The sequence below is a fragment of the Zalophus californianus genome, chromosome 14, assembly GCF_009762305.2.
Source record: "Zalophus californianus isolate mZalCal1 chromosome 14, mZalCal1.pri.v2, whole genome shotgun sequence".
NCBI lineage: Eukaryota > Metazoa > Chordata > Mammalia > Carnivora > Otariidae > Zalophus > Zalophus californianus.
In genome coordinates, this window is record NC_045608.1 from 24,253,048 (window position 1) to 24,267,102 (window position 14,055).

Genomic DNA, 14,055 nt, shown 5'->3' on the forward strand with positions numbered 1-14,055 from the left:
CTTTGCTATGTACCTTTTCTCCCCTTCTCAATGACTTCTCTTGGGAATGTCCTGACCTGGCCCTTGTCCTACCAGGACAAGACTGTGGTGGTGGCAGACTTTGGGCTGTCACGGCTTATAGTTGAGGAGAGGAAAAAGCCCCCAGTGGAGAAGGCTACCACCAAGAAACGCACCTTGCGTAAGAATGACCGCAAGAAGCGCTATACAGTGGTGGGAAACCCCTACTGGATGGCCCCTGAGATGCTGAACGGTGAGTCCTGACACTGGACAATGGAGGGGACATGCCCCAAGAAGGGAGTTTGGGGGCCACATCTTGGAGTAGAGTCCTGGGTGTTCAGGGGAGGCCTGTGAAGTAAGGCCAGGTACCCACAGCTGATGGCTAGATGACTTTTATCCCTTGTCACACTGGACCTCATAAATTCCTTCCTCCCTGAGCTCCTGGGCCTAGGGTGAGACCTGACTGTGGCTTTTGTGCCCCAAGGATAGCTGAGAACTCAGGCTGTTTATTGCCAGAGATTTCGCCTTTTCTTTCTCCCTGCTGAGAACTGAAGTATGGTGCCCCCTCGTGGATAATACTCAAACCAACCATAGATACTGGCTAGGATTCTTGAAATGAACAGGGTTGTGAGGCCTCAAAAATGGCCTGATTTAACCCTTTTTTGGAGTCTGAGGCCCAGAGAAGTTCAGTGGTTTGCCCAGGAACATACAACTAGCTAATGACAGAGTCCAGGTGAACCTTGATCCAGTTCCCTTTCACTGTCCCATGCAGTTTCATTTTGGGCAGTGTGTTTTATAAGATCTCTCTGAGGCAGCCCACCCAGGGCTGAGGAAAGATGATATTCAGAGGGTGCCTGTTCTGGGCAGCCTTTATGGCATCCCTGCAGAGCCTGTTCTAGCCCTAGTTCTTGGCTGTGGCCTGGTTTGGCCCCAGACTCAGTACAGAGCAGATAAGAGACCAAACCTAACTGCCTACTCTCCTGTGTTCCCCAAGGAAAGAGCTACGATGAGACAGTGGATGTCTTCTCTTTTGGGATCGTTCTCTGCGAGGTGAGCTCCAGCCAGCACAGAGGCCAGGCCTGAGGCAGTGGGCCTAGTAGTACTGCCCTGCCCCAGAACTGGGACTGCTTCTTGTAATGATGGGCAGTTCACCATAATGGGCAGTTCACCATAAAATCAATGCGAGACACATTTGAGTCTCATGGGTCCCATGAGAAGGATTGGGCAGGGTTTTTTCAGGTGAGGAAACTGAGGCTCAGAAAGGGGCAGCGACTTGCTCTTAGTTCCACAGCTAGGAAGGGGCAGATGAGAGTGTCCTTATGGTTGTCCGTCTAGCTCTTGGTCCAGATGCAGCCTTTCCCTCTGGTCCTCCATCCCCAGGCCCTAGTAGTGCCGTAGCCGTCAGCCCCACAAGTGGAAGTAGCCACTGTAGCAAGTGCCAGTCTGTCGAGCACAGTGGGGTGGATAGAGTGAGTCTTAGAAAGATCTCTGCCATTAGGAGCTTAGCTCGGTGTGTCTGGAAGCACTCAGTCAAACACATATGTTCAAAGTCTTCTGTAACTCCTACAAATGGTGAGTGGTAGAGGAGAGACAAGGGACAGTTGGAATAATGAAGGAGGGTTTTTTTAAAAATTGTTTTCTTTAATAGAAGTCAGTTGAGCATTTACTGTGTGCAAAGCACTAAGCTGGCACGGAAAGATTTCAGACGTGAATCAGACCCTATGAACTCTGACAGGGGACATAGACATGAGGGGACACAGCAGGGCAGAGTGGGATGTGTGGAGCTGCCTCTCCAGATCTGGAACATCTTGCTTCTGCTGCAGTGAAGCCTCTTCTAAACCCTCCTCAGTAACCAGACTCTCAGTTGAGAGAAGAGTCTGGATTCGTGAGATTTGGGCATGGGGGACGGCTCCCTAACCTTGGTTTTTACCTCCCTCTTCTGCCCATCCTTCCTGTCCATACACCAGTATCCCACTGCCCTGTGACCGCACCCACCACAGTCCACTCCTGACCAGCCATCTTTTCATCTGCAGATCATCGGGCAGGTGTATGCAGATCCTGACTGCCTGCCCCGAACACTGGACTTTGGCCTCAACGTGAAGCTTTTCTGGGAGAAGTTTGTCCCCACAGACTGCCCCCCAGCCTTCTTCCCCCTGGCAGCCATCTGCTGCAAACTGGAGCCCGAGAGCAGGTTGGTATCCCGCCCCTTTCCCCCACCTCCCACAGGCCTGGGATGCTTGCCCCAGCCTTTCGCCATCCCCAAGCCCTTCCCAGGTACAGGGGCGGCAAAAGCCTTGAGCTCAAGGATGCGGCTCTCCACCACTGAAGCCGCCCTACCAACTCTGATCTGTGTGGTGGGGGTGGTTGGGGGGACAAGGGCATAGCCATGAGTGACCCGGATATAACACACACACAGCCATGAAAACAAATTGTAACAGAAGAAGATTCACCCAAACCTATGCCGTTCCAAAAGGATAAGTGTTCTCATGTTCACCTGTGTCCAAACAAATATAATCTCAGATACAGAAAAGTTTTTTATTTTGCCCTGCATTTTCCTTGTTACTACCCAGTCTTCCTGTTTATCATTTTTGTTGACTATGTGAAATTCAGTTCAAGAGACTGTCCAAACATATTATAATATACATAATGTAGGGGCGCCGGGGTGGCTCAGTCGTTAAGCGTCTGCCTTCAGCTCAGGTCATGATCCCAAGGTCCTGGGATCGAGCCCCACATCGGGCTCCCTGCTCGGCGGGAAGCCTGCTTCTCCCTCCCCCATTCCCCCTTGCTTGTGTTCCCTCTCTTGTTATGTCTCTATCTGTCAAATAAATAAATAAAATCTTTAAAAAAATAAAATAAAATTGGGCGCCTGGGTGGCTCAGTTGGTTAAGCAACTGCCTTCGGCTCAGGTCATGATCCCGGAGTCCCGGGATCAAGGCCCACGTCGGGCTCCCTGCTCTGCGAGGAGCCTGCTTCTCCCTCTGGCCCTCCCCCCTCTCATGTACTCTCTCTCTCTCATTCTCGCTCTCTCAAATACATAAATCTTTAAAAAAAAATTAAAAAATTAAAAAATAAATAAATAAAATTAAAAATACACATAATGTAGATACTCAAGTTTTTTCAGTTTCTCCTTATAGGTATTACTACAGTGAGCATATTTATGCATTTAGCTAATATCTCCTTTAAAAAGAAAAAATTTGTAAGTGACCTTTATTCATCTCAGGTTATGGTTTTCATTATTGTCAGCGTTACCCCAGTTTTTTCCAAGTTTGTGCATTATAGAACTAGAATCTGTGCTTGTTTTTCTGCTCTCAAAAATCCTGTTTCTTTTAAGCAAATTCAAGGGGCACCCGGCTGGCTCAGTCAGTGGAATGTCCAACTCTTGATCTCAGGGTTGTAAGTTCGAGCCCCAGGTTGGGCATAGAGATTATTTAAATAAGTAAATCTTTAAAAAAAATCATATATGACTAAAATATATAGCACATAAAGTGCATGTTTTCTATGATCATCTAACCATCATACCCCTCAGCTCTTCTCACTCTCCTGCTCCATCCCCTCAGGATAACCAGCCTTTATTTCAGAATGGTTTCTAAAGGTCCACATTAGAGTTGGGAGGCTCTACATTTTGTTCCTTCATGGTCCAGAGGACTGCAGACCTTCAATAACACCAGAGTAAGAGCATGAGGAGAAAATGTGAAGCTACACAGTATTTGTTTGCTAATATCCTTTCCTAGTCATTTTAAATGTCTGTGTTTAATTCACTCAAAAAATACAGACTGAGTGCCTGTCCTGTGCTCGACACTGTCCTGAGCACTTGGCTGAGCAAAGCAAAGCTGCCTGCCCTTCTGGAACTCACATTCTCACAAGGAGAGATGATAAACAATAGACAGAATACCCTTCATTGAATATTAGGAAGTGACAAGTGGCATGGAAAAAAGACTTTGCAACTCTCCAGACAGAGCTGAAGAAAGAGGATGTGTAGGGTGCAAGTTGTAATTTTAAATATGGTGAGAGTGGGCCTTGCAGGGAAGATGACAGGATGGTTAAACAAAAACATGGAGGAGATGGAGGAGTAAGCCTGAGCTAAGCTAAGACAGCTAAGCTGTTTCCACAGCACTGGGAGCCTGCTGTTTGTTTTCCCCTTCGGAAGAGCTGCTGAGCCTATGAAATGTCCCTTCCTGAGCAGATCCATTGATGTGGAAATAGTCTGAGGACTGGAAAGAATCTTTAAAAAGGCACTTAGTCCAATTCCACCTTTGATGATTGCATTTTCTCCAAGACATGAGAGGAGCCTTTTTTCCCCTGAACTTTCTTTTTTTAAGCTACCCCTTCAAGCAAGGCCAGCCTTGTCACAGTCCTCTCTCTCATCGTCACAGCAACCCTACACAGTAGCTGTAACATTATGTAACATCCCCATTTCCTGCAGAGGCACAAGGTTAAGGGGCTTGCCCAAGGTCACACAACTAGGAAGTGGTTGAGCTACAGGCCTGGGTGCCTTACACAGCACCCTGTGGCCCTGCCCTTGTCTCAGGTGCCTTCAAGTCACCCCCCCCTTTTTTTTTTCTAGACCAGCATTCTCAAAACTGGAGGACTCCTTTGAGGCTCTCTCCCTGTACCTGGGGGAGCTGGGCATCCCACTGCCTGCAGAGCTGGAAGAGCTGGACCACAATGTGAGCATGCAGTACGGCCTGACCCGGGACTCACCCCCCTAGCCCTGGCCCAGCCCCCTGCGGGGGGGCGTTCTGCATCCACCATTGCCCCCTCTGCGCCCCATCCCTGCTGTGGGCAGGGCCGTCCGGGCTTCCTGTGGATTGGCAGCTTGTTTAGAAACAGAACAAGCCATCCCTACTACCTCCCCAGGAGGCGAGCGGGTGCAGCACCAGGGAAACACATCAAGGTTTGGGGGTCTGGTTACTGTCTGTAGATCCAACACTCGCCTGAAAGCTGTGAAGAAAAAAAAAGAAAAAAAAAAAAAAAAAGCCTGGCCCATGAGCCGGGAGGAATCTGTTACTCGTGACCACTTGGGACGTCCCTGGCATTGGGATTCCAGGAGGCTCTTGCTTACACTAATGAGCATGACCTGGACCTGCTGGGCAGGATTCCAGGGTGAACCTGCCTGTGGGCTCTGAAGTCTGTAGTCCAGCTGGGTACAGGAGGACTTCCAAGTGAGAGTGTGGACGAAAGACTGGTGGCCAGGCGGCTATCCAAGGATGTGAAGTGACAGTGGTGCTACCCACCCCTCCACTCTGTGTCCCACCCTCCTCTGGGGCAGGGGTTGAGGGAGCAAGTTTTGAAGAGTCCCTTAGTTTGTGGTGGAATTGGCCAGGAGTCAGAGGATGGGCTAGTTTGCTCATCTACCAGGGCTAGGGGCCACATCAGTGTGAGGGGGAGCTTCCACCTCATGTTCTCAAACTGTACTGCTAGAGGCTTGCTGAGAGCTCCTGGGCCTCTCTACCTGCAACAAGCACTCACCCACAAATGCAGCAAGAGGCTGGGGCCTGGAAAGAAAGGGGCCCTGCCCTCTAGAAAGCCCATATCCTGGCTGCTGTCATGCATACCCTGGTGGGCACCTCAGTCAGAAGCCCAAGACATTTATCTTAGCGCTAGATAGGTTCTGGAGGATTGTGTGGCTTGCCGCAGGCCCAGTGTATGAGCCAAGAGAGTGGGAATCTCAGCAGTCTCTTGGCCCTTCCCTTGTGGCAGCCATTGCTCACCCTTCACCATGCCTGGTCCAGGTAGCAACTTGGGCAGGACGAGGTGGTGGCAGAGTCCCAGAGCTGGGATGCTGGGGGAGACTGCTCCCTGAGCTGGGCTTTCTGGCTTCTACCTCCCTTGTTGGTTGGCCCAGCTCAGTAGCTCCTTGTAGCTCCTGGCTGCAGCTTCCTCACACAACTATGGGCACTGAAAAGCGCTGGAGGCACCCTCTACATTGGCTCCCAGAACTCCAGGGACCCTTCAACACAACAAAATTTGCCTCCTATGTGTCTGTGAGCTTGCACCGTATTTAACAAATTGGGAATGGGTTTGGGATATTACTGCAATGTGTGGTGGTTGTGTTTTTTTGGGGGGGGGTGGGGGGAGGTAGTAGGGTGGGAGTGATCCAGGAGAGTGGTTGATGTTAATACTGTTTTGTTGCTGTATCTGTTGGGTGATATGTGAAATACTGTACATAGGCCTGATAAGTTGGGGGATTAGATGTCCTCTCTGGACAGAGTTTACCTGCTATATAGACCATACTTATATGTGGAGTGTGCAAGCTTGCTGTAGGGTTGAGCCCTGGCTCCGAGCAACCCTAAGTCAGAATTTTGTGGCTGGTTGTGCCTCAGCTGTCCCCAGCAAGCATGGGAGTGGTGGGCCCATGGTGGGCCATTGAGCAGACCAAATAAATTAAGCAGTTAACATAAGTGATGTTACTGAGAATGAAAAATTGATTTGGGGCCTGACTCAGCAGGAGGAGGATACATGGGGGTTCTGCTGGCCACTTTCAGGCCCCTGCTCCATGACTCCCCACAATAGGGGACTACTCATGCCCCGCCCCACCCCCAACTCTAATTCCCTCTTACATAGACACCAGTCTGCTCCAGGGAACAAGCGCTTCCCACCTGAGCAACCCAATCCTTGAAGCAGGTCTGACTGACCTGTGGGCCCAGTCCTTCCTTTGGGGCCATACACTTCCACCCTCTGATGCACGTACATTGCTGTAAGCCTGGATATCCTCCCTGCATAGCCAGGTGCCACCTTCATAAAGGGAAGAAATGAATGCAAGTCACCTCCAGCCCTTGTGTTTTCCTTCAGGTGCTTGAGAGAAGACCTGGCCTTGCTTCTACACCTGGGAGATGTGGGGCAATGGACAGGACAGTATCTGGCTAGTGGGATCCTGGGCACGGTATAAATCCATATACCCGAAGGTGATTTCTCCCAAAGCTTGGGGAGTTCAATTTAAGGACAGAATCTGGTTCTTGGCAAAACTGATAAGCCAGGGTACCCCTTGTTTGTAGAACTATAGAGCAATGTCTAGGCATGGGCCAAGATCACCCCAGGTGTTCCTAGAGGCAGAGAATGTGTTGCTGAAGTCTCATGCTGAAAAAGTCCAACAACTTCCCATTGGTAGCTTCTAGAGCCCTAGGAGTCACCCCCATAGGGGCCTTCCTCTACCTAAAACTGCTCCCTGCAGCCCAAGGACCCATCCCCCTCTGCACACCCATCCATCCCTTTGGCTGCTGCAGCAGCACCACCACCCATCCCTTCTGTCTCCAGCACCTGCGAAGGGCTGCCTAGCTGTTCATTTTAACTACCTCCACCTCGGGAAGAATGCTGATGGGGGAGAAGACTTGCAGTGACCAAACTGCCTGTGGGGAGGCCAGCATACCCATCTTTCCTATAGCGTGAACCTGAATGATTCCTAGTGATGACAGAAGGCAGGGGCAGCAGCTACCCACCACTCAGTTGTTGCCACCTCCCAGTTACGGGGCCAGGGTTAATGACAGAAAGCCAGCGCTTGCCACACAGGTGTGGACGAGGTAACCAAAAACCAACCAACTTAGGGGAGGAGTGTCCTGGCACCCCATAAAAACTTGGCAGTACAGAGTTTTGGGTTTTTTGTTTTTTAATTTATACAAGTCAAATGCAGAGCAATTTCCTGCACTTTATATGCAGGTATCAGAATGAGGTATATAAAACATGTACACAGAAATGCTTTTATAGAAAAGTAGAAACCAGTAATGTACTGTTCTTTTCTTCAGTATCACTAACACCAGGGGACCCATGAGGCCGAGGTCCCCTCAGCAAACCACTCCCAGGAATAGTCTGCTGAAGAGAATGGGCCCTACTGACCCCCCTCTCTCCCACGTGGGGCAGTGGAAGGGCTTTGGGAAGGAAGCTCTGGATAGGGAGCACTGCTAAGGCCTCCAAGTGTGGCATCAGGGCTTGGAGGCCCTGCTGAGCCACTGGCTCGGTGCAGCACAGTGCTGTGGAGAAATGTTACTCTCCTCTTGGCCATGCCAGTAGCTTGCTCTCTGACCTTGGGCATCACTTTCCCCCTGTGGGCCCCTGTGTCCAAAAGGCTTGAGGAACCCTAAGGTCCCTTCCAATGGTTGATTGTTTTACAAGTTAGGGGTGCACTGGCCTGGAGGCCACAGAGCCACCTGCAAACTCAAGCCCCGAAGCACTTTATTACCTTGCCTCTGAGCTTAGTTTCTGAGTTAACCTCTCAGATGCAGCTCACAAGGCCCCACAGTGTAATTCCCGTAGGTTAGTTGGCTCTTGTCTTACCCCTGAAAAACGAAAAGAGGTCATTGTCCACCCTGAACAGACTGTCTAGGGTACCCCAGGGCCCCCTCAGGTCCTGTGGCCTAAAGCAGCTGCGGATCCTTCTCTACCCTCTTCCCAAGTGGAATGTTCAGTGCGATTCTTCCTTTCCTTTTGAAATAGGAAGAGTCCCTGGGCCCCGGGCTGGCCCATGGTTATCAAGGCACATCACCACCAGCAAGCTGGAGCACCCCCAGGAGCCCCTAGCCTAGATCCCATTCTCAACCCACAGTTTTGACTTTTGTACGAACTCCTTTCTGGTTCTCAGAGGTCAGTAGGGAGTTCCATCCCAACTATTTTAAAAACTATTTTTTAAATACTGCCTCTTGACCGCTTGACCTGAACTATGGATAACAGTATGCGCCACTCAAGCCCACAGAGAACAGACAGAAGGGCGGAGACCGAGGCCATCTTAGATAATAAAGCACAGAGGAGCCTGGGGGAGCTCCTTGTCTGTCCCTGGTTCAGTTCCAGGGCACAGGCAACGTTTGGAAGCCCTTGTCAGCAGCACTGCTGTGAGGGCTGCCGCTGTCTCCATCCACAGGCAAAATCCTGCTCCAGGGGACGGAGGAGGAGCATTGGTAGGACCCTACCCAGCCTCGCCCTCAGCACAACACCTGCTTCTGTTTTAGAATTAACCAAAAAAAAAAAAGTTGAGGGAGGGTTTTAACCACAACAAAAAGTGTAGATCCTCCCAACTGTAGGAGGGTAGGCTGTCCTGCACCAGTATCTGCATGGGCTCCTGCCCATTATTGGTGGCTCATGCCCCAGGAGTGCCCGCCTGACCCATGAGGGGGGCACTGCCCTCCTGAAGGTCCACTGGAGTCTGGTTGGTGTGGACCACAATAGTCTTCTCATCCACGATCTCGCAGGTAGGATTGGTGAAAGCAGACAAGGGGAGGGTAATTCGCTGCATCTCCCTCTCACACACTTGCTGGTCATGCTGCTCTTTCAGGTCCTTCCCCCTGGCAGGAAAAGAAGGAAGCATTCAGGCTGTGCCTCCTGCATGGCTTTGCTCATTAAATAGCACTGCTGCACCCAGGCAGGGGCGAGGGCTAAGCATGGTCAGAGCGAATCAGTGGCTGATGTATGAGATTTCCATTCTGCCAGATTGCCTTAACAAGCTCCTACACCTCTGGTCTCTGCTTCCTCATCTGTAAAACTCGTGTATAGTAGCATGAACCTCACCACAACTGCAGACAGGCTCAGTGAAGATAGTGTGACTGAAAGCAAGATACGGTTTTGTTCTTTCAGCCAAGGGCTCCAAGAGACCCAGAGAACCATCTCAGTCCTAACCCATAAAGTTGTGCAGAAAACTTACCTATTCTAAGCTCTCTTATTCTAAAGTCCTTGGAAGGTGTGAACACTGGCTGGAAACAAGGACTGTCCCCAGCCCATGCAGGGGGCAAAAGGGACTGAGGGCTGCTCTGGTCAGTGGGAAACAGTGAGACAATGACCATCAGATCCCTGCATGTTCAAACATCCTTTGAATTTTCATGGTGCTCATGACCCAATCAGGCCCTGGTGTTGCCCGTTTTACTCAAATGGAGTGCTCACTCCATGCTAAGAACTTTGTGTACATTATCTCACTTCATTCTTGGCTGAACCCTAGGAATTAGGTCTTATCATTCATTTTACAGATGAAGAAATAGCTCAGAGAAGTGAAGGAACTGTCCAATAACATAATGGGCTCAAACCCAAGTCTGTTGGACTCCAGCTAATACTTAGAGAAATTCTGACCTGATCAGTGTCACCCCAAAGCAATGGTGGTACAGGGACTCAAACCCAGTCTTCTGGCTGCACATGTAGGGCCCTTCCCACTGGCCTGGACCACACCTGTTGCAGGCCAAAGAGTTTGGTGAGTGCCTAGCATACTACACACCAGAACCAACACACAGGACCCAAATCAGCATACTCTGAAGTCACAACTAGACACATGGGCTCAACTGTCAGAGGAAATCTTCCTAGAAGGAGCCCACCCCAAAGAGGCCTTGAAACCAGCAGCTGATCGATGACTTGGTTAAACAACACTGGCCTACTTCAGACCGCAGGGAGATGGCTGAGATCAGATGGATTACACATCCATCATATGAGGTACAATGACAAATTTCCAGAGACTGAAGGATATTGAGAAAACAGCAGGGCCTGGGGGGGATGGAGTTTGCACAGGTGCCTCAGAACTATCTTTAAATCAACCAGTTCTATTGCATTCTAGTACCAGCTCAGCCTTGGCTGAGTGACACCTGGCAAAACAGCCTTGCTGAGCCTTGGTTTCCTCATCTGTGAAATGGGGATAATATCTGCCTCAAAATAAGATAATGAGTGAATGCATTTTGAAAACAGCGGAACTGCTGTAAAACTCACAGAGGAGGTTATTATGATTTGCCCTGAATATGACTTGACTCACCAAGCAATGTTCTCTTAATCTGGTTTCCCAAGGAAACTCCTACTGACCCACCAAGGCAATTGTTTATGTGACCTCAGCAGCTCCCCTCCTTTCTGGACCTTAATTTTATCATTTGTAAAACAAGGACTTGGGCTTGATAACCTCCAGGGCCCCTGACATGCTGTAAGATTCCTCACATGAGATATGCTCTGATTCCCTATTTTTCACTGTAAGGTCACAGAAGGCAAATTTGTGAGCTCATCTCCCTGAGTCACCCTGGGTGACTGAGTTTCTACATGTGCAAGCCTAAGGCACTTGCCCCATCCTTATCATTAGGCTCTGTACTGGATACCGCCAACTCCTGCAACAGAATAACTCCCAGAGCACCCCAAAAGGAAATGGAGAGACACGGGAAGATGGCTGTCTGGCCCAAGTGTATCCCCACTCAGCCTAAGATTCATTTTGCCCTTGGGCACTGCTCATCAGTTACAGCTGCCACCACAGAAGGAAACACCTCCTTCCATAATAAAACAAAAAGCCAGATTCTTCAAGGTTGCCCATGTAAGGAAAAACTTGGAAGGTCTGGATTTAATTTTATTAAGGGAGCCCCAAGCCAGCAGAAGGCCAAAAGGCAATTAACAAAAGAGGTGGAGTATGCAAATGTCCTTTGCCAAGGCCTGAATTTCAAAATCTAAGGGGCTGGAGGAAGAAGGAAAGCGAGAACTCACACATCCTGAGTACGTACTAAGGTGCCAGGAAATGACCTTCCCATCATCCACAATGAAAAGAGCTACCTATGTACCTACTGGATGCCACACCCTTTATATATGTACCACTTCCACACCAATTCTGCAAGATAATATTATGCACTTTTTATAGATGAAGAAACAGGCTTTGGAGTTGTCCTGCTTTCCTCAGCTACCTTCTTTACCGAGCGTCTGGCTGTGGCCACCTGTTGATAATGGTCAGGCTACATCATAAACAAGTCTTTAGGGGGAAAAAAAATCAATTCATATTAATGGAGCAGAACAGGACTGGAAGAACAGCAAAGGGTAAAGGAAGGAGGTGCTGGGATTCATCTGGATTATAGTCTCATCCATTTAGAAGCCTCAAAACACACCCAACCCCACGGGCCTCCTGTTATTGGTGCCTAGGAGTGCTGGTGATGCAGAGGCCGTCCCCAGCTCCTTTCAAGATCTGAGAGAGGCCACCAGGCCTGCCGCATTGACCATCAAGCAGCTCAGCCCCTTCCTACTGCCTTTGTTGGGTGGGGTGGGGGGCCAGACTGTTGTCTGGCAGCCAAGAAGGAACAAAAGGCTTATTCACTGACTCAGCTTCTCTCCTAAGGGGGTGGAGTAGTGTTGACTTACAGTTTTTCCCTTGCCTTTTTATCAGAAAATAAACGCTCCCTCCGGATAGCACAGACACTGCGCTTGGGGCAGGGACAGGGAGCTGCAGACTGGCTGGCTGAACCCCGTAGCCTAGACAACCATGACAAAGACCCGACAGGCTGAGCCCTCACCCGCCCTCACCCACCCCCACCTGCAGCCCTACTCCCCTGAGCAGAAGCCTGGTTCCTGCTTGCCCTTCCCAGCCAGGGGAAAACTCCATCCTATTAGCCTCATGGTCCTTTGCAGAGTCCAAGGGTTACAGTAATTCCATCCATGACTGCTCCAGAGCCATGATCCAGCGCTGAGCTGGCCAGAGTCAGCAGGTGTGAATGGAGCTGCTGCCTGCCTCTGATACCCTCTTTGGAGTGATGGAAACACCCCAGACTTCCTTCAAGCAACACAGGTTACTTCCAATTATTCTCTCACGATTTTCCCAGTTGGAAGTAGTGCTATGCCATACTGCTGCTCAGGAAAAGTTCCTCAAGGCAGCTAAGACTATGAACACAAACCCTATGCCCAACTACACTGTCTAATTTCATCCTCACAACAAACCTATATGGTGTCTATTAGGATCCCTGTTTCAGAGATGGGAAGGCAGATGCAGAGAGGTTAAATCATTTATTTAAGCAAATAGGAGAGCTGGGATTTGAACCCAGTACCATGTACAGCCACCAGCAGGTAATATTGCCTTTTTAGGAAACATGAGAGCTGAAAGTGTCATCACATCTAACCTCCTGCCTTTACACTTTTTACAGATGAGGAAACTCAGGAAACCAGAGAAGGTAAATTACTTGTCTGGTGTCACATCCAGAATTGGCAGCAGTTGCAAAATTATATCCTGGTTCTTTTGACTTCCAGACCCAGGTATTTTATTTTCAAAGTTTCCATGTTTCCTACTATCCTTTGCAATTCAAAGCAGATTTGCGCGATGCTGCTGAGCCTCGCTGGGCTTTTGGGAGATACTGATAATCCTTGGACACATCTTACTGGCTGTGTAGCTTAGACATGGCACTTAATTCTTCTAGGTCTCAGCAGCTTATTGTAAAACAGTGTAAAAAGTGAACCTTGTAAGTGTGGTCATGAGGCTTGGGCCAGATCATCAGGAAGAGCATTCAGTAAGGCCCTATTTATTTAAAAAGCATGCAATAAATGTTGGCTGCTATTATGATTATCTAACCTGATTGGTGTTCTGCTTATATTTAATACTTATGATAATCTTGGGTGGGTGGGTATGGGTGTATGGAGGGGGATATATCCCCATTCAACAGTCAAGAAACTGAAGTGCAGAGAAACGGCAGAACCTACACTCAACAGCTCTTTCCAGGACACTGTTCTCTGACTTTGGAGAGAGATGGGAGCTGAGAGCTTGCCTCTAGCCCACATGTGGTTTCCTGTTATAGTCTGTTCTCAGAGCACTTTTGCTGAGGAAAGGGGTGGTCTGGTGGTTAGTGACAGGGAGTCTCGTGACTTCGTGCCTTGCCCTGAGTTTACAGTACAGTAAATTCTAGGCCTCAGGGCAGTCCTATGACAGCCTAGAGAAGCAAACTTAGAAGAAAAAAGGCCTGGATTCCTTATTGGGCACAAGAGCTGAGCTTAGAATTAAGAACATTTAGTCAGTTCAAGCACCTGGAGGCCTGGAAACTGTCACAAGATTAGAGAAGAGCCAACTGCTATCCAGTGGCTGAGGAAGGAGGAAATATTTCAAGGGCTCAACTCAGCCAACAGGTTTGGGTCTGATTATGAATTGTAGGCCAGGGCTATCACATCATTTCCTTTAACTCGCGGAAATGAACAAGCAGGTATCCCTGGACCTGCCACGTTAACCATCCCACTGGAGGTAACAGCCTCGGAATGGAAGACAGGAGACCCTCTTGGGTCAATACTTGGCTCTCTCTGAACCTCTGCTTCCTGAATCATAGAAAATCAGATAGGGAAAAGGGCTCAGAGAGTGCTAGTACAGGACTCACATTTTACAGA

At 49.3% G+C, this 14,055-nt stretch overlaps 2 protein-coding genes and 1 long non-coding RNA gene across 11 annotated transcripts in view; 2 read left to right on the plus strand and 1 right to left on the minus strand.

The window, feature by feature from the left end:
- Nucleotides 1-4,963, plus strand: part of LIMK2 (LIM domain kinase 2) — a 54,882-nt gene extending 49,919 nt beyond the window's left edge. For all 5 annotated transcript variants that reach the window (XM_027575355.1, XM_027575356.1, XM_027575357.2 and 2 more), the window contains 4 exons: nucleotides 76-250; nucleotides 992-1,047; nucleotides 2,031-2,188; nucleotides 4,562-4,963. In XM_027575355.1, the coding sequence (XP_027431156.1) occupies nucleotides 76-250; nucleotides 992-1,047; nucleotides 2,031-2,188; nucleotides 4,562-4,706 (534 nt within the window). In that variant the 3' untranslated portion in view covers nucleotides 4,707-4,963. The remainder of the gene's footprint in view (nucleotides 1-75; nucleotides 251-991; nucleotides 1,048-2,030; nucleotides 2,189-4,561) is intronic.
- The window catches only part of PIK3IP1 (phosphoinositide-3-kinase interacting protein 1), a 48,857-nt gene that overhangs the window by 30,345 nt on the left and 4,457 nt on the right, over nucleotides 1-14,055 (minus strand). For 2 of the 5 annotated variants that reach the window (XM_027575360.1, XM_027575362.1), the window contains exons 6-7: nucleotides 10,042-10,137; nucleotides 7,594-9,266 (exon numbers count right to left, since the gene is read on the minus strand). The exons of 2 other annotated variants lie outside the window; for them this stretch is intronic. In XM_027575360.1, coding sequence (XP_027431161.1) covers nucleotides 9,062-9,266; nucleotides 10,042-10,137 — 301 coding nt within the window. In that variant the 3' untranslated portion in view covers nucleotides 7,594-9,061. Of the gene's footprint in view, nucleotides 1-7,593; nucleotides 9,267-10,041; nucleotides 10,138-14,055 lie in introns of those variants that run through there. One more of the 5 variants, XM_027575363.1, reaches the window with a different exon arrangement.
- Nucleotides 10,159-13,249, plus strand: LOC113912335. The gene is made up of 2 exons (XR_003516810.2): nucleotides 10,159-12,481; nucleotides 12,834-13,249. It is a non-coding gene; the product is annotated as an uncharacterized LOC113912335 (long non-coding RNA).